This window comes from Argiope bruennichi, chromosome 9 (genome assembly GCF_947563725.1).
Source record: "Argiope bruennichi chromosome 9, qqArgBrue1.1, whole genome shotgun sequence".
NCBI lineage: Eukaryota > Metazoa > Arthropoda > Arachnida > Araneae > Araneidae > Argiope > Argiope bruennichi.
The window spans coordinates 88,621,869-88,643,257 of NC_079159.1; the positions used below are offsets into that span (position 1 = coordinate 88,621,869).

At 29.4% G+C, this 21,389-nt stretch overlaps 1 protein-coding gene across 3 annotated transcripts in view; it reads right to left on the bottom strand.

Annotated features, from left to right (window-relative positions):
• The window catches only part of LOC129984809 (uncharacterized), a 99,636-nt gene that overhangs the window by 54,817 nt on the left and 23,430 nt on the right, over positions 1-21,389 (bottom strand). For all 3 annotated transcript variants that reach the window (XM_056094772.1, XM_056094771.1, XM_056094770.1), the window contains exons 3-8: positions 18,359-18,485; positions 18,035-18,249; positions 16,485-16,655; positions 15,022-15,381; positions 12,280-12,434; positions 8,570-8,984 (exon numbers count right to left, since the gene is read on the bottom strand). In XM_056094772.1, coding sequence (XP_055950747.1) covers positions 8,570-8,984; positions 12,280-12,434; positions 15,022-15,381; positions 16,485-16,655; positions 18,035-18,249; positions 18,359-18,485 — 1,443 coding nt within the window. The remainder of the gene's footprint in view (positions 1-8,569; positions 8,985-12,279; positions 12,435-15,021; positions 15,382-16,484; positions 16,656-18,034; positions 18,250-18,358; positions 18,486-21,389) is intronic.

The window sequence follows — 21,389 nt, forward strand, 5'->3', positions numbered from 1 at the left end:
CAACAGCCAATCATATAAGTTTTCGCCAATGAAATGATCAGTGATCAACCATATAGAAAAATCTTGGGATACTATTGCTTTTTAGATTATAATTAATCGAACTGCCAACTATCCTTTCAAAATAGAGGATTTGAAGGAGGGAGGAAAGATCTCCCCCCCCCTTTGAACAAACTAGGGGCAAAAATTTGAGTTGTAAAAGATTGTTCCATGCAAAGCCATTAAATCTCATTCAGTGCATATTGTTACGAGCACAGATGATGGTTACATAATATATAATTCAAAAAGATGAATTAGAATCAAATTTTAGGCAATCTGCCTATCAAACTAACTCCCAAATAAATCCCATGAAATGTACAAAGAAGCGCGATGATATCTACCGTTGATTTTACGATTATTTTTTACTTTCTTATCCATATTGGTTTCGGTAATTATTCTGACGTTATGATAACTATTTAAAACTATTTTTTCAAGTTAATTTTTTGCTTTTATGCAATATATTTTATATTTGAATTTTAAATCGTAACTTTAAATTAATTCTTAAATTTTTAAGCGTTTTGTTTGTTTATTTCCTTAATTTGGTGCATTTTTGTTCAATCTGGTGCCGCGAGGCCCATTAAATCAATGAGTAAATCGTACTTTTCAAGATATTCTAATTTAAAATCTATGATTTCTTAGGTAATGAATGAAATTTACTACTTTTTACCAATATTAACAATAATTTTATTTAGTTTACTGAGAATATGCAATAGCATAAGGGAATGAAATTATCTGCGTAGTGATTAGAGTCACCGTCCATTAGATTTCCTCGGTGAGAGAAGTGATTCTTTTTGATTCGGTATACTGGCATTTGTAGAAGTCATTTTCTCCTGCACAAGTCTGATAAATGTTAGAACAGCATTTGTATCAACTTAATATTCATATGCATCTGATTCAATATGTCTTAACATTTTTCGGTTAACAGCCTCGTCTTCGCAGAATAATTTTTTCATTGTTCCATAGTTGGAAAATAAATAAGAGAAGGAATTATTAATTAACTATAAATAACTTAAAATTCTATTTGTTTCGTTTAGTTATAAAGCAACTAGTTATATTAGTTATAAATAGTTATAAAACTCAGTTTTAAAGCAACACAAGGACTAATTGGGGGCGGACCTCGTCATTTTGAACCGTAGCCAGATGACGAGGAGACACCTGAGCTGGCAGTCCCTTTCCAAACTTCCACACAACACCAACGGGAGGACATTTGATCCCGACAGATTTAACATGCATCAGACTCGCTTATACGATGGTTCTTCGAAGGAATTGGGTCTCGAACCTTCCAGGAATTGGGACCCCGAAGACGAGATCTTACCACCAGGTCACTGCGGCAGACAAAATTCTATTAAAAATGGTCTTTAGTATATTTTAAAAGAACCTTTCAAGTCAAGATTATTTTATGACTGTTCTGGTTTGAAAATGTTGTAGAATCTAATGAAAATTTCTGTAACGAACAATTCAAGAAACCTTAATCTAAAATTTAATTCAGAGATTTATCTAAATAGAATTAAAACGAAATACATTGATTATATGTTGGCATCACATTATATAACATGAATTTTCTTCCTTTTTTCAGCGTTTTTAGTGAATTCCCACTTATGCAGTGCCAATGCATCTTGGACACCTTTACATTTACTCAACGATAAAATAGACTTTGCTATGTTCATCAAATGCCATGCTATCACTTCATTCAAAGGTGATATTGTTTGCGTAACAGAGCAATTTTCAAGTACGCCACCGATGGAACAAGACGATCTTCTTGAACAATTGATTTACATTATGCGTTTTGTATCTAAATTTTTAAGAAATTCTCAATCTATTGTTATAGAAGCCTTTTCTGGCTATATGGTTTTAGCAATATGGTATACATTTTGGGTCTATTTAAAGAAAATTACTCGATTCGTTCGTCTTGTATACCTTCTAGGATGATGAATTCTTGAAATTGCTTAAATAAATATTAATCCCATGATGTTTGCAAATAAAATAACATGATTTAAGGAATAAGAAGAAAAAATAGATGAAACTTCTGTGCGCAGAATATAACACAGCGGGAAAAAAAAAGTAAAACGTGAGAAAAGAACAATAAGTTATGTTAGTTAACCGATCGTAAGCATTAAGACAATAGTTTTGAATAAGAATGAATTTCTAAGAGATATTCAATAAAAGTTGTTTGCATATTATAAATGGTAATATGTTTATCTATAATCACTTGATATACATAAAAATTTATGTTTTTTGATACTCGTTTAATTTTTATGGCCCTCTGGTTTACTTGGCGACTTTCAGATTACGCCAAGATCACTAAGATAATGAGTTTAATTGGTAATTATTAGATTACGCCAAAATCGCCTGGCTCTAGAATGCATAAGATGCCAATATATAAGATGTTTACATTTTGGGGTTTTACTCGCAAATTTTGCTTGAAACTGAAGCTGTTGAAGAGCATAGAATGATTTTTCTGTGACATAATAACCATCAAAATTAAGTAATGCAAAAAATTTCTATAAAGGATAAGAAACTTCAACTTTCACTTCAGAAATGGGCGGTTTTCAAAAGATCGATGCATTTGAGATTCACTACAATATTTGAAATTAAATAGTAAATTGTATTAGAAATAAAATGAATGAATAATTTTGTGGAATATAGAGAATACAAGTATAATATATAACTAAAGATACTTTATTTTTGAAGTTTTTATTCGATTAGGAAAATAGTATAGAGTGAGAATCTAAAAAAAGAACATTTTAAAGAAATTTTTGAATAAATTATCAAAAATATTATTAATCAATATTAATAATTATTATCAAAATATTATTATCAATTATCAATAATATATTTTAAAAAACATCGAAAATTATTCAAGATGTGTATATATATATATATATATATATATATATATATATATATATATATACATACAGGGGATTTTCGGGTCACGAGGAATCATTATTAGACAATGTCTGTATGTCCTCACAGAAAAAATCCCTTTCTTTGAATCCCTGCCTGAGGGTGACCCTTGAAAAAGTCTTCAGGCCGGATTCTTTTTTTATATTTTTTTAACAATTTTTTTGGTTTAATTTTTATTTGATTTTTTGTTTTTCCTATTAACTTGATTCTAATACTTTTGTGTATATATATATATATATATATATATATATATATATATATATATATATATATATATATATATATATATATATATATATGACTTTAAATGAAGTAAAAGGTATAATTTTTAAAATAATTTCATTGTATAATCTTGGTTATTTTATAATAGTTAAGTCATATTTTATAAGACTAATCGTTTACGAACTTGGCGTTTAACATTCATTAACCCTTTCTAGGGCCGTGAGAAGTATGTTTCCCAAATTTATCAATCTTTGTATGAAATTATGTAGGTTGGCATAAGTTCTGACAAATTTTTTTAGTAAGTCAGAAACTCAGATGCTTCAGTTTTTTATCTCAGACAAAATGATGTGTCTTGATTTGTTACTTAATTATTAATTAATCAAATTAAATTTATCTAATAAGCTAAATGAATCCCTTTTCTTATTCTAATTTCAAGCCTAAAAATATTTTAATATAATATGACTAGAAAAAAATGGCCCTTTAAAGGGTTAATTTATTATTTCTAGTTTCTTAGATTTCTCATGTCTCTTAAAATATAAAAAAGAATTTTAAAAAAAAATACGAATAGGATAAATTTAAAATAAACAACAAGATCTTAGTTTCAGATACATAATTTTAAATGTAGAAAGGTCAATAATTTACAATGAAGTTCATAAGCGCTTCCTTTTAAATAAAATTTCACCTACTTCCCAAAACCGAAATAAGAAGAACGCTAACCTCAAAAAATTACAATTAGGTTATAGTTTTTCAAATTTTTATTGATGAAAATCGCGTATACCATTGCACATGCTTTGTTTTTTACTTGTTTTAATTTTTATATCTTACTAGCAGACCCGGCCACTCGTTGCTGTGGCTAAGGTTTTTGTTATATTACATAGTAGTAAACTATTCAAGGAAAGCGGTAGGAGAACACCAGTCATGGGGACCACCATGCTTTTTTACACAGATGCCATTTGTAAAAAAACATGGGGACCTCCATGATTGATTTTCTACTACCGTTGATATTGAGCAAAAATTAATACAAAAAAAAATTTTAATTTCTTAATTTTTTGTATTCAAGTTTGTAACAAATGAGTACGTTACAAAGTTGTTAGTAAAAAACACGTAACACTTAAACTTATAAATGAGGTATATAGGGCAGATAGTTTTAAATCTTTGACAATAATGTTTATCATTTTGAATTATAAATACTTTTAATTTCAATTTAATTTAGCACTAATCGGTGCACAATATTTTTGGTTAACCTGTCTTTAGCTAACACAAATAGATTTGACGGTTTTCCTACACGTGAACATGCAACATATAGTTGCCCATGAGAAAAACATGGATTTTCCAAATCTAAACCACAAATGGACATTGTTTGGCCTTGAGACTTATTTATAGACATGGCAAAAGCTAAACAAATTGGAAACTGTAACCTTTTAAAGGGTATCGTAGATTCTGATGGTATCATCGGAATACGTGGCAACAGGACCACTTCTTTAAACTTCCCAGTTAAAATGGTAGCTTCAAGTATATTTCCGGTGATCTTTTTGATGACCAAACGCGTACCGTTGCATAATCGAGGTGGATTCAAATTACGCAGGAGAATAATAGGTGAACCAATCTTTAATCGAAGGTTATGTGGTGGCATTCCAGGTATATCTAGTGAATTTAAAAATTCAATTGGAAAATTTACACTATCATTTTCATCAACAACAGTATCGATTGATTTAAAAGACATCAGATCGCCTGGTAACAACTGTTGTATTTGGAAGTTAATTTCGTCAACATCAACATTTTTGGCTGCCAAAATAGCCCGATCACTGAGCCAGTTATGATTCAAGTAATTACTCTGTATATCCGGAAAAATACTCTAAATCAATTCATTTTTTCCCTGAAGAACAGTGCAGAAATTGTCTGGCAGTTTAATGCATTGCGTATTTGGTTGCAGTTCTATTTTACCGTTCCCAATATCTAGTAATTGTTCAGAAAATATTTGTGCTGATGGATCCTTTTGCAATTGTACGCGCATGTTTATGGCCAATCGAAGTGTTTCAACACTTCGCCATAAGAATGATTGTTTTAAACATACATTTTAATTAAAGATTGTTGAACAATGAAGCACTAATAATTAAAAAGCAAGAATTTCACTGTATTACTTTTACTATAATATGAATTCAATTTATACTTCAGTCTAAATAACACGTGGTCGGCTATGCTAATACCAAAAATTGAAAAAGTAAGAACAATTGAATTTCATTGTATTGCGTTTACTACGAAATAAATTCTACTTATACTTTAGCCTCAGCAACACGTGGTGGTTATGCCATTAAATTGTAGCTTATGTGAAACGTTGGTACTTTTAACACAGCCCATCTGTTAGAATACTTACTCTCAATCCAGTCAACAGGTACCGTCATCTGTTAGAATCACTTGGAGCTAACAGATAATTGTGACTGTCAAATAATGAACAGATAATTTGTTTCTTCTTAATACCTTCCTTCTTAGTATATACCCTTTATGATGTATAATAAATCCTCTAACTTCAGTGATACAGATTCTGGCTTCCTCAGCTTAAAGGAAAGATTTTTTTTTAAAAAGTTCTATATTCCACACATGAAGTTGCCATGAGATTTATTCCGTCATTGATACATTTGTCTGTTGCAATAATTCAAAATTCATTTACAAAATGAAATCAGTTTCAGAAACATTTATTAAATAATGATAAGCATTGTAGCTGAAGTGAATAATAGCTGACATAACTTGATACGTACATGCAGTTTATTAATAAAGAAATGAAAAACTGAAACGATTATTGTAACCATTTTTTATTATCATATCTTCAATAATTTATATAAAAAAAGATTAAATTTCATTTAGCATACAAATGAGTTTTTTATTATCCGATTAGAGGAACTTATTATTGACTCGTTCACTTACCTTTTTTACGATATCCTTAACAAAAGAAATAAAATCATTTAATTGAAAATTCAATGAAGGTAACAAATGTTATTGCTTCATTGAATTTTCAACACAACAACATTTTTCTTAGTAAACAGTCAGATAAAGAATCGGAATTCATTCAAAACGAAACGTAATAATTATCCGTGTGCACCTCCAAGTATTTATCCAAACTTCTTTATAATTAAAAAAAGCAGAATTTTAGTATGTTATATTAATCAGTGATCCGTTAAAACGTTTGTAATTAATCATTTTCAATAGAATATCTTATTTCTGAGAATTGCCACCGTGCACAGTAATACAAAATTCAAACATAAGATCGTGATACTTTATCCGTTGCAACGTATCAAATTTATTGTATGCATTAAATATAATTGTGGAAAATGATATCTTATTCCTGAGAAACGGTTTCGGATAGGATCATAAATAATTCGAACATTCGGATTCGAAACGTAACGCAAATGCGTGATTTTTTCTACGCCAGTTGGGGTAACGCTATGCAGATTAGAAATTTTTAATTTCCTTTATTCTGTTTTATTTTATTTCAAAAGTACTTAAGAATGAATCTGAAAGATCGATTCATTAACAATGTTTAATTTTAAATGCATCAAACATTAAGAAAATAAATAGAATCGTTTCAAATAATCAGCCGAAAAATCTTAAGCCTAGCCTCATGACTGTTGGGAAAAAAAATTGATGCCGTACTCATTTGGCGATTTGAAGATTTTTTTGGCGGGAAAGTTAGTTTTTTATTAATAATTAAAATTCTAATTAAAAATTCAAAAAAAGGGCTATCCTATCTTTTAAGTTAGATCAAACTGCACACGGTGTGCAAATTTGATTAAAATCGGTTACGTAGTTTAGGAGTCCATCGCGGACAAACAACGTGACACGTAATTTATATATATTAAGATTACTACCAGAAAGGAATTTATGAATCAGAATCGACATGACCTTAATCTAAATGGCCTATTTATTGTAAGTTTAAACATATCTTAACGAAATTTTCGTTTAGTGTGTATTGGTATCATAATGAAACTAGATAATGTGGATCATATCTTACAGTAAGAAGCCCTTGAAGTGAATTTGGCACAGATTTTTCTCAATACTTGCTAATTGGAACGAAAGTTTGGCGTAGTTTGGCCAAGAATTTCTCTTCCGCCAGAAAAACACAAAAACGAATCAGAACAATTCTAATCGAAATCTTACTAGACGAAAAAGTATTTTTGGATTTAAAGTTCTACATTTCTTTTGGAAGGGCAAATATTATTCTGAATGAACCGAATCTGTTTTAAAAATCAGATTTCATTGAATACGCTTGGAAAATATGACTCATTGTTAGATCAAGAGAGAAAGTTCTTAAATAATTTCAAAAAAGGATTGTATATTTCAGTTTATAAATGTTCTTTTTTTTCATTCTTGCTTATGCTTGATAATATCCAATTAGACATCTCAACTTAATGTTTCAGTTTTAGCATTATCTCTATGGGTGGATTCTGTAGGATCGATTAAAAAACATTTTGCGATTTTGCTAAGACAATTAATAGTTGAAGGAACTATTAGACAAATAACGTTGTTTAATGGCTAATTATATTATATAATATAATTAGCCATTAAACAACGCTATTATATATAATATGTATTAGAGTTTATTCATCAGGAGTAATAAGTAGTGATAATTTCCAGTTTCAATTACCATTTTAGTAAAAACTCAAAACATATTCGTAAATTTCAAGATGTTTAAAATATCTTGAGGCTAAGTCTAAATCAAAGAAACAAATGAAAGATTATTAATAATTATTATCAAAGAAACCCCACATGTAATATAAACTGTTTTTTTTAATGTATCGCTGTGTTGTATTAGTCATCCCAAAAGCAATTAGGCAACCATAAATTGTTTTAGACTATTCAATAAGTGCGCTCCTGGTAATAAAAATCGAGATGAGAATCCATTTGTATCCTTTTTGCATGTTTTCAAGAGGCGGCATTTTTTATATGACTCGTGTGCGTGATTATTCCAAAATGAGCTGTGGACTACTTACCAATACATTTCCCTGTACATTTTTATATATTTTATTATCTGGCCATATTCTATTATTATGTTTTGTTCAATATCATTCTCTAGCAGAAAATTAAAATGATGAATTAATTTTTTTTGTTTCTTTTTGTTCAGACACAAAAAATATATGTTAATTTATGTGAATAAAAAATTAAAAGACATTTCATTACAACATAATTTCATATTACACATGCTCTGTGTTTGACCAGTATCGCTGAATTTTTGCGATACAATCAATTTAGATACGTGTTTTCCGAAGAGGTCGAAACAGTTAAGTGGTTGAGGAACTCTGTTACAAAGCAGGAAAAAGTGAAATAGACAATGAAGTTTAAACCAATATATTTCAGAGGAACGATTCAAATTAGGGCATAGCCAGTTTAAAATTTTTAAAAGGACACTTACTTTCTTCCGTATCCTCAAGCAAATTGTTGTTCATTTCCCTCGTAATGAACTCGTCCATTGACTGCGCATTTTGATTGGTCATTCCTAACAAAACTTGCTCTAGTGTACCTTCTTTGTATAGCGGTTCAGGATAGAAGTGAGTTTCGCTGATTTGCATGGATCCAACCGTGTCGGGTTTTGGCACCGTCCTGTCCTTGAGAGCCGAAGATTGTGAGTACAGAAAGAAGTGGGATGGCATCATGGAGTAAAAAGAGGCACCGACAGAGGCCGCGAAAGCATTTGAAGTACCCGGATTGAGATTGATGTCGTAACCATGGTAAAAGGACGAGTCTTCTTGAGGGTGGAGATCAAACTGCCGGAGTACCTGATTTCCAAGCAAAGCTGGAAGGAGCTCTGAATAAGTCACATGCTGGAGCTGTTAAAAATATAAATATAATTTAAAAGGGTGCGGAAAAAATAATTAAAAATTTAAAAAGTTTTTCTTAAATATAAGTATTGCAAATTTCTCTTCTTATCTATGTACTGATGGAAGATTTCTTCTTGTGTACAGCCGGGAATGGGGCATTTGCGCTCAATAAATTATTCCCTACCCCTGTTGCATTTTAGGTTTACTGGGATTTGGACCTTTGGCAAGAAAACTTGGCGCGTATCTAGAGGGGTGACGGTTTTTAGTTTTGCATAGCTGCATTTCCAGTCGAGCTAATTGGTGATAATGGAATAGTGATAATTTTTGTAAAAATTTTATTTGATCTTGTATTTATGAGATCTTGTACATACATTTATTTATCTTATTCATATATCTTGCAATAAATGATAATTAATTCTATTATTAATAGAAAAGTAAGACTGTTTTTATCAGAAAAATAAATAGTGGAATTAAATGCATTTAAAAAGAAGTAAGATATAAGAGAATTTATAGCTGTTTTATTTACTAATATTTAAACCTCATATTTCTGAATGAATTTTCTTGAAAATCGCTATTATCTATACTCATAAAAGGGGGAAATGTATGTGTATGTATATATATTACAATAGTTCACTTAGCAATATCTTTATTAAGAAACTAGCCGCCTTTGGTGACCAGCAGTTCGCCAGTGTAAAAGATCTCCAAAATTTTCAAATATATTTTATGTAATCTTATAGCTTTATAATTTATATTTATATTTTCTCTTAATAGCTTTTTCTGCAAAATATTTAGCTATCAAAGTTTCAGATTTTGATAATTATATAATTCAGCCATTCTATTATGTAGGCCTTAAACAGTTCTGTTCATTGTATTACTTACTAATTTCTGCCAGAGTTCATAAAATTTGCACATTAAATTAGAGTGGACATGTTAAACTGCGATTAATATTAAAACATTTTTTACTGAAACCAAACACATCTTTTTTTGAATATGAAAATTGAATGTAGATTGCATTGAAGTTGTATATGCAATGCAGAATAATTTTTGTAGTTTATACAATATCTTAAAGAATTACTCAACAAAAATTTCTCTAATTCATCGTAAAATTCAGTTATTATTTTTACTTTCAAAACATTTAAATGATGCAAATGAAAATATTTTATTTGACTTCAGTCAATAAATGTTCTTATGAAAAAATTATGAAGTTTAAATTTTACACAGTCCTTTTGTCCTAAGGAGTCATATTCTGCGAAATACTCTTGGCACTTCAACTATTAACTCAAGTTCAATTAATAAATTTTCTTCTGCGATCAAATCTGTCAGTTTTTACATATCAATATTAGAACAATCAATATTTTCATAATCATAAGCCAATCACTGTTCAGAAATCCTGGTAAAAGAATGGTATCTTCTTTGAAATGGATTCTGAAGTGTTCTAAAATATAGAAGAGTGATATTCAAATTTCATAAATTATTTAGTTTTAATGAATGATTTAGTTAATTGAAGTTCAAAGATTTTTATTTAACCCTTAGCTCTCCGAAAAGTAATTAGATGCATAAATATTTGCCGAATAAGAGAACTTGTTCATTGCTCCGAAAAATTAATATATATAAATTTTCCCAAAAAATTAATCTACATATTTTTACAACTCTAAAGTATTTTTACCAGTCAAAATTTAATAAAATAATTAAATAAAACGCCATAATGATGCACTGCCTTGAATGGTTCCTGAGAGGAGAGATCGAAGTGCTAAGTGTTAAAATATTGATGTCTCAAAAAAATTTGTTAAATAAGATTCAAAAGTTAATGTAAAAGGGTAAACATGTAAAATGATTACAAAGGAAAACCTATGTAAGAATTTAAAACCTATGTAAAAGAAATGTAACCAATGCAAAGTAAAGAACCTATGTAAAAATTTAAAATTCTTAATTGATCGGTATTGACTCAAGTAACATAAAATGTAATTGTTTAGTTCATTTAGACCATTTTGTTAATAGATGCGTGCCCCTGATTAAAATTAACTGATGGGCGCGGATTACATTGATTTTTCAATAGATATATTAAATCATGTTTGCCTTAAATTTAATTGTTTGATTTAATTAATACAATATATATTGTAAAAGGTCATAGAAATCTTTTCCTCCATTTACTTTTTAGAAAATATATTTCAAATTTTTTCGCTTCACAAAGACACTTGCTGAAATTTACGCTTTTATATATTTAATTTACAATAATAGTTGATTTTTTTTTAAATTTGAACTTCTGTCAATGTGATGGCAACAGATTGATAAAAGCTAATTTTTTCCCATTGACGTGCTCTTGCAGATTAAAGTTTATTTTTATTTTGTGCGAAATACATTGATACTGATATTCTAGGTTTGACACCTTCATAATTATTACACTTTTAAAATTTTCTTTTAATTATTTGTTGCAATAACATGTTCATAAAAAAATGCATTTGATATCGTTGCACAAATGACTAAGAATTTAGTTACTGAAAACAATAAAAATATACTTAAAAATAATTTTTTTTAATTTATTAAAAGTAGAGAAAAATTGTAACGAAATGGAACTGATATCACTGAAAATAATTCTTTTTTTTTAATAAATTTTAAAATGATGTAAAGATAGTTTTTGCGTAATATGCTTTGCAGTCAAGGAGAGAATAAAACCCTATAAAATTTCATTTAATTTTTTTCAATGAAAATTCTAATTAAAAATTCGAAAACCCATTTCTTTCTGAGTACCTATTACAAGAAATTGCTACCTTCTGAATTGATAGTTCTAAGTCAGAGGTCGACAAATCCTCGTGGCTCGGGTAATATCGAATGTAGAATGTAAATTGATAAGATTGAGGACGCGTTTAGTAAAAGCTAGAGTAAGAGTGCCCTAATTAAATGAATTACAATATACCTACCTATATAATTTAAGTAAAAAAAATGTGGTTCTCAAAAGAGATTTTAATCTTTGAACGGTTGATAATTGTCTTTGTTGATTAATGAGTTTGCCGACCACTGTTCTAAGTTAAAGGTCTACCATGCAATACTTGTCGCATTATATATGTTATCATGAAAATTATTGACAGCCAAACTTAAACAATTATCACATTTATATAAATATTAATAATCTCAAGAAAAAAAAATACAAATTTAAATTTCAGTTAGTGTTTTTCATAATCACCGCTAGTTTCTTTGTTTATAGTAGGATTGACAAAAATTTAAAAACAAATCCAAAAATAAAATGTATGTTGAAAATTATTAAGAAAGTGCTTTAAAAAGTTAAAAATAAATCATAATAGATTACCTCAGCTCCTATAATCCTCCTGGTTTCTTCAAATAAATGGTCATCAGTCCAATGTGGATTGATCTTTAGCAATTCCCTAGCAATCCTGTTATGTTCTCTCACCCATAAAGTATGCATTACCATTAAACCAACATTTTCATTCACTCTAACGTCGCCTGCATACAAAAAAAGCAGTCAAATGATCTGAAAAATATCTGCACATAATTAACAAATATGAATAACTTTATTTGCTGATAATTGTTTTTTATTTTAAACACAGAAGAACAAACTTGATAAAGCATAGTTTATTATATAAAACAATAACGTGCGTGGCACAGTAACAACTTTTATTATATATTTTCGAATGGCAACAGTCAAATGTAAACTAATCGCCATACGAACGTTTCGGATTGATTTACTGAATGTTTTTACAACTGCGCTTAATTCAGCACTTCGCTATTGATTGAACGTGCAAAGCTTTATTAGAAATATTCTGAATAACGCTAGCCAAATAATGATATTCATTCACAGGAAAGAAGATGTAAAAGCAACTAAGAATGAGTTCAAAGTTTCATCGAGGCTCAAAATTTTTAAAAGCTGTCAGACAAATAATCGCTATATCTTTCCAATGGAAATTGAAGACCATATCTTTCAAAACTATTATCTCACAAAAATATTTTTGCATTATATAAAAACTCAAAAAAATTACTTATTCAATAATATCAATTTCATTTTTGTAAATTGTCTTTATTATTTTTTATTGTAATGTACGATTTCCAATACTTAATTATTGTTATAAAACTCATCCATTAAACTATTCAATCGCGTGCTTTCGTCATTGGTAAAAATTAAGATAAAGAAATAATTTCTTTCAACATTAACTCTGAAGTTGGACTTTTACCACCGCTTTTATTTCGTAGTTCATACACTTTTCAATTTACACGTGTTACAATTTGTTTCGCTTATACAGTTAAATTCATGTTTTTAAAGTGAAATTTGTAAAAAAAATTATGGGTTCCACATTTGTATTTAACAGCCTAAAATGCCGATAATCTGGGCAAACAAGCTGGTCGCCAAAGGCAGTTAGTTTTCTATAATATTCTCAGTGCATTCTTATGAATGCCAAATGCTGGGACAGAAATGGCAGCAGCAGGGTCAGGAGTGGCCATTAAAATTCAACAATTGCTTTCGCTAGTCATTAATAACACACGCGTTGATGGAAGTCATGTTTTTGGCATAGATTGCACAAATTTTTCACAAAAATTAAATTCAGAATTTTCTTATTCCAGCAACAATATTCTTTTCAATTCAACTTTACAGGAAATGGTGTGTTCCCGGACATTTTTTTAAAGGTATTCCAATAAATTTTCGATGGAATTTATATCGGGGCTTTGGGGTGGACTGTCTATGACGTGAAAACAATTATATAGAAGCCAGGAACGCACTCGAAAAGCTTTATGTTTCATATCATTATCCTGATAATATCACCAATTGTAGACATGAGAACGTTTCAGCACACATTGTTGCAAGTTGTTCTTTAAAATCTCGAAGTATACATTTTGATTCATTCTCCCTTCAATAAAATGCAAGGTTCTTAGACCAGTAGCTGAAAATAAGCCCCAGACCATTACTGATCCACCACCATGTCTCACAGTTGCTTTCAATTTTTTTTGTGCGAAATTCCTCATTTGATATTCTCCAGATGTAAAGCTTACCATCGGAACCAAAAATGTAGAATTTGTTCTCATCAGTAAGTAAGACATTTTTCCAATAAGAAAAATCCTTGTTTGCACTTTCCTTGCGAATTTAAGTCCTTATTTTGCGAATTTAAGTCTTAGTCTGATTTCTCTTACTTATGAAAAGCTTTTGTCTGGTTTTTCTTCTATTGAGATTTGCCTTATGATACACATTTTTTTTTTATTGTTGATTGGCTAAATTTTTTTTTCCTAATTCCTTTTCAGCTATAATAGATAAGTTTGTTGCACTAAGGAACGATTTTTTAATTTTCTGATTGAATATCGATCATCTACTTCTTTGAAAATCTTATTGTGGGTTGTCATAGGCGTATTTCCCACCTGATTATTGATTTTAAATAGTTTTATGATGTCATTAAACGTTGCATGACTTCCGTAGGCAATCTCGATATTTCTGGCACTACTTGCCATCTACCGCATGCTTAATAACCAGTGTTCTTAACACAATGCTCGTTTGGTCTCTGCATTTTAAATGGGAAATCCCCCTGAACAATTATAACGTTAACCATAAAGGTGGCAGTAATTTTTCCCTGGATTGCAATTATTTGGTGCTAAATTGTGAGATGACCGAGTGTGGCTTATGATCTCCTTTTCACAAATTTCACTTTTATGACTCAATTTTTAATTATAATTTATGAATTGGCATTATTTGGTTTTATTTTTAGTAATGCAATAAATTCACTGACAAAAAAAAGAGCCTTTTAGCGTTTTTTCCAATTAGTTTTAGTTAAAATATTTTGGCAGAGCAAGTTTTTTTCCTATGGTGTCCGAGTTCGGCTTATAGCGACTGTATATAAGAGAAAGATAATGACTTCGAATGAGTTGTCTTACTAACTGATTTTAATAAATCTTGGCATTTTTCACATTAAATAGCATCAATTCTAACCACACTTTGAATGTTCAAATGCAAACTCTTAAAAAATTATATTGAATCATTAAGTAGAAATTAATAAGAACAAAATTATCTCGACTTTATTCTTGTTAAACAAATAAAATATCAGACACTAACCGGCTAAAAAGCATTTATGATTCAAAGCAGATGCTCTACAGTCATGAGGATTTGAAATGTCCGGTGGTAAAAGTTCCAGTCCCTCCTGAGTTTTCATGAGACCGTTCTTGTACGTTCTCAGACGCTTCACCTCTTCTTCGGAAGAACCGTATACAGCGGAACCGTCCAGAAAGGAAGTTACTTGATTAATTTGTTCTCGAGGGCCCAGGGTGCATCCGGCCCTAGGTACATTAGAGGACCTGACATAATTCACGCAAAAGCTTTGTTTGCTTGTAATGTCATCGTCAATTATTGGATAGCATTCGGGATGCAGGAAATTTTTTGGTACTCCACAACATCGGATTCTGTGCCCTCTGTAACCTAAGTAATGAAAACATAAAAAACATTTTTGTAGATCATTCGTAAAGCATTCTATTCGTATAGATTACTTAATAGGTTTTTTTTTTTTTTTTGCTTTTACTAGAATTACGAATTATGTTTGAAAAAATTCTTTATTCTAAAAGTAGGATCAATTGAATGAGAATTTTTTTAATATGCCATCACTAAGTGTATTTGATAACAAAATAACTTTTTATTTAAAAAAAATGAAAAAATAGTTATAGATACATTTTATATTCTGATCTAGAACCAGTTCAAATTAAGTGTTTAATTTCCCACTGCGGTTGAATTTAAAAATGCTACTTTATTAACATTTTTGATGTTGCCAACCGCAAATAACTAAAATATATACTAGTTCGATACGAATTAATTGATTTGAGACCACGCACGAAAATATCCAGCAATATCGGATTCAAAAAAAAGAATAATTTTGATGAATTTTTTTAAAGATTTTTTTTAAGGATAATTGTTTTGAATGGGTTTTAAAAAAAGAATGATTTAAGCTAAAGATGATGTATTTTCTAAAAGCATTTTACCAATCTATGCACATTTTCAGAAATCAATTAATACTTCATACTTATGATAAACAACATTTTACTGGATTTTTAATTGCATTTATTTAAAAAATATTTAATTTCTTTTAAATGTATTAAAATTATTGAAAAACCACAAAGCTCGGTTTTAATTAGGAATGCACAATTGCTAATATTCATTCTTTATAAATAATTTGGCAGAGACCCATAAAATGCGATGAAATAGAATTTAACTTTAAATTCGGTCAAGTGCATGTTCGAATGAAGCAAAAATTCAGATAAGGCCAAAAATTATTTTTCTAGAAAATACCGAAAAAGCTTTTAGATTATGAAATTTGAAATTTTCTCTGACTAGATATTCAATCTTTTACTCCTAAGAAATATTTCGAATGAAAAATAAAATTTTGAAATATCAAATGATATAAATTCTTTCAGCAATGACATGCAATGTTAAATAGGACCAGTTGTTTCTTTTTCAATTTACTAATTAATTTTAAAAAGAAAATACAAGGATTATAATAAGAATTAAAGTAATAATATCAAAACAGATACCTGCACTTTGAGAAGTATGGAAGATGTCATGGAAAACGAATTCTGCAAAAATGGCGAGGAAAACAGTTAAATGAGGATGCGGTCTTTCGGAATCAGAATGGACAACGGCGCTGACATGTCGTGCTCCTGGTAATGGTCCACCGGCTGCCGATTGTCGAGGACTGTTCACATCTGTGAAATAAAAAAAGATTATAATATAAAAATTTCAATGTGATTTACGGAAAGTTTCCAGAGAATGAATGCGCAATGTTGAAGGCTTGTAATTCAAAGAAAAGAAATAATTAATATCGTAGATTGCACTGAAAAAAATTTATAACAAGATTTTAGAAAAGGAATAAGAAAAACCGCATAGATGGATAAAAAATTATGGTAAAAATATCAGATGACATTAAACGGGCTATTATCCTATTAAAAATATATCAGATCTGATAAATGCCACTTGGCATTGCCTCGATCTCCGTCATTTATTTTTTTTATTCCTTTTGCTAATCTGTTGTTTCCTTGCCGTGGTGTTTTCTCTATGCATAATATTTATTAAAACGCTTGAATATTTCTCTATATTAAGCATTAAAACTGAAATGATATAAATAATGATAAATCTAACATAAAAAGACGATTGCCAAATACAAAGTGAAAAAAAATGCCGAAAAAGAAAACCTGAAAAATAATTTTTAATTGGCCTTGAAGGGAGAATATAATGAATCAGCATAAATATAAAATAATAAAAACTGTAGATCTCCGCTCATCAACCTTTGTAAAAGTCAGCATAAAATATGCAAATAAAATGGGAAGTTTACGAGTCCACAATTATTTATTTTTATTTATCTATGCTTAGATTTATGCTTATATAAACAAATCAGTTAATTTACACATAAAAAAATTGACCAATTCTCTTGGCACCTGAACAAAGGTTGGGTTTCATACTTCGGGCACTAAATAGGCAAGGGATATCTTTAACTCCGTGCAGAGCAGCAGACAGCGCAGTAGGATTGTACTATAAGCAGCAGATTGCTAAATGAAAATATTAATGAACAGTTACTGTTACATTCTGTTTCGATATTTGTTGGGTGCTTAGAAGATGCGAAGTTGCAAATATATATTTTCAAAACATGGGAAATAACATTGGATAAAAACAGAAGTTTTACGATTCCACTACATAAAGTTCATGGAAATATATGATAATATCGTGCTTCTTTATCAAACAAAAACTCAAAGCTGGTTTCCTGTAGAAAGGCATACAAATTTTAACAGTTTTGAACTTCTAGGGGATATTTTAGAGAAAATGTTATCCAAGAAAAAAAGAGAAATAATTGTCAAATGTAAATAGATTGTATATTTACAAATGGTTTGTTTATAAGTTTTAAAGAAGTATTAAAAGCAAGAAAAGGTAATAATATGGGATGTAAATGTTATACTAATATAATTAAATCACTATAAGTCTTTTGATGCGATATCACATCATTTTTACCCGATTCTTATAATTTTGAATTTCCCTTCCAAATATTAAAACATCTTTTAAATCAAAAAGCTATCACAATAACCAAACTTACGGTTAGAATAATCTGGACTTAGATAGCGCACATAAGCGGTATTTGCATTGCCCCATCTAGGATTCTGGACGTTGTTGCAGTAACCACTATAAGCTCTATATTTCTTAGGCCGGCATGGGAAGTCCACTGTTAACGGACAATCCCTCTCCAACACAGTCCCACGAACATCGACAGTGGGCAGGGCATGAAGAATCTGGTCTTTATTAAATTTGTACCTGGAATGAAATGTAAATTCTGAGTAATGAAATTATGATGCTTCATATGAGAATATAGCATAAAATTGCCTGAAAAATTCAATACAGATAAAGAGCACTTAATACTTACTGATTGGCCAGCAATCTAGTAGTTTCTTCTGCAACAAGAGCCATTTTTGAGATGTTCTTTGCCACGACTTTAGTTTTCGCAGAAGCAGCTGCAAACCAAGACGGGCTACCGGGATCCAAAACAATTCCTAAGGATAGAAGAATGTTATTAATGAGAATTTTTTTCACCATCTCTCCTTGGTGACATTCTGTGTAATGTTACAATCATACAATTCATGTAACTAATTACACATACAATCTAAATAACATCGAGATTTTTCTATCCTCAAGCACTAAAATCTAACTAATGTCATTCACTGCATTCCTTCTTGAAAATCAATTCAATTAGAATGAAGAGAGATCACAAATTTCACTTCTTAAGATCGCCAATAGGGATATTGGCGACTTATTGGACCAAGGGCGAATTTAAGCTAGCGAATTCTCTCTGATATTTAGACGTATCAAAAGCGAAAGGCAGCATTCTACGATAATCAACAGAATAGAATCTGCAGTATATTATAACTTTGAAAGAACAATTCTTGTATATATAAAAATTTATTTCGTGTATTTCGGAAACGATTCTAAGGATTTGAAACAATTATATATTTAGATAGGTTTTGCTTTTAAAGTTTATCTATATCAGGTGTCTTTCCTGAATACCGTTATTTTACACACACACACACACACACACACACACACACACACACACACACACACACACACACACACACACACACACACACACACACACACACACACACACAAAGTTTTTTGTAACTATTAGAACTTTTTTCTATCTGTCTCATGCTGACAATATCATAAAGCACGATTTCAGATTTTTGTGGTGATTGCATTGTTGCCATGGGATGATAACTTACTGGTATCCCAAAATTTTGTGAGATGGCGCTGATGGATGTAAGATGAGGCAAGATTGAAAAATATTCATATGTAATCAGTATGCGATTCGTATCTAAATATTCCGAAAAAAGAACTAAAATTTTACAAAAACTGCCGAGCGAAGTTTGGTCTCCCTACTAAGAGCAATGTGTCGTAATAAGTAATCTTTGAATGTTCGAATAAGTTAAGAAAACGAACGTAATAAGTATGAATTCGATTCGTATTTAATCGAATCGAAACAAAGTCCTAAATATATACACAAATTTGAGTTAGTAATCTTCATCCTACAGAAAGGAAATTTTTTTAATACAGATGAGAATTTAAAAAAAATTCTATGAATTAAAATGTATTATTTTTTAAGAATGCTTCAATAGGCTGAATAATTATACATCAATTGTCACAGATTTATCGATTAAGAAAATTGTTAAATAATTATATTTTTCAATTTTTATCATGACATCATGCTTGTGGTAGTTATAATTTATAATCATATTTATAGTTAGGATTTTTTGTGATATTATTTTTCTTTGTCACAACTTATTTCATCGTTTTTTCTACTGAAATTGTAATTGAATTAAAATATTTGTGCATAAAGCAAGAAATTTTGAAAATAAAGATTATCTTTTGCGGAAAAATGTTCTATAAAAATATTTCTGTGGTAAAATATGATAAAAAACATATGCAGATTCTCGTGAAAAAAAAAAAGAAATCCATCATCTTATGCGTTATTTATAACTAAAGATACAGTATCCTTTGATTAATATCTAGTTATTTTTAGTTATATTCATTATCTAATGCGTTATTTATAACTGAAAGTATTTTTTGATTAATATCTATTTATTTTTAGTAGAATTCCTATCAAAAGGAAGATATCTATTACTTAATTATGAATACTATAAAAGTTTACTTTGTTTTCCAAAGCCTGTTTGTAAAAATAACTTTGAATTTTTTTTTTTTTAAATACGGAAAAGATTTAGAGACACGATACATTGAGAACAGCATTGCCATTTTCTTGTTGTATTGTTCATTTCATGTCTGACAAGAATTCCTACTCTCCATTCTTCTTGTTCTTTCATAACCGTATCTTCCTCTCATCTTAATCAGTTAACATTCCATGGAACTTTCAATAAAATGAAAGCAGTCTGCTTTTGTTAATGACGGAAGCAATCACAAATAGATTAAAGTTGTTCTCATTTTTCTTCTATTGTCTTTTTATGGCAGCGTTTGAAGAGTTTTTGATGCAAATGGAAATCCTGACCTTTTTCTTTTTCTTTTTTAACAATCAAATCAAGAATTCCATATAGGATAATCAAGCAAGAATTTTCTCTAATTAGGTATTATGAATCTGCTAAAAATAATCTTTAGTTACCTTCTAAATAATAGAATGTATCTTTACTGATTTTATTTTCAAATAACGACGACTGAGTTTGTCTTTCTGTGATTGATTCACTCTGCTAGAATGAATAGAACCCACATATTCATTGTTTTTCTAACACATCATAAATCTTCGAAACTGTCATATAATCTACAGCTCATTTAATTCACTGCAAAACCGAAAATTGTTTAGTTTTACTTCTCAAGACTCATATACTCACCACTTCAATAAAATGAAACTGCCACTTTAAAAACCCCACCTTTTTATAATTCCCTTGAATCATGTAAATGAAGTGCGAATTTAATAATCTAATTTTCTAACTCGAGCTTTTTTTTAAATATATTGCTTATCAAAGAAATTATAAATTTATGTTAATATATGACTAAAAATAATTGTGACTATGCAGTAATATGTAAGTTAGTAAATTTGAATCTATATATACATGTTCCATATTTCATTCTAAACCACTGGGCCGAATTCAATCAAACTTTACAACTTATTATTTAAGAACAAGAAAAAAGAATACTTTTAACTTGATAAAAGCTAATTCATTCATTCAATTTGTAAAAAAAAATTAATTGTAATTTTGTCCTTTTATTTCGGTAACTTCGGTACAATTTATTCCATAAGGAATATTTAAATGCCATTTAAAAATTCTATATTTTACTTTTCAGATGATACTAATTTCATTTCCATGTCATCATCTCATCAATTTCTATAACTTTATAAAATTTATTCGGTAATTTAATAGATGCAGATGATTTGAAATAAATATATTTAT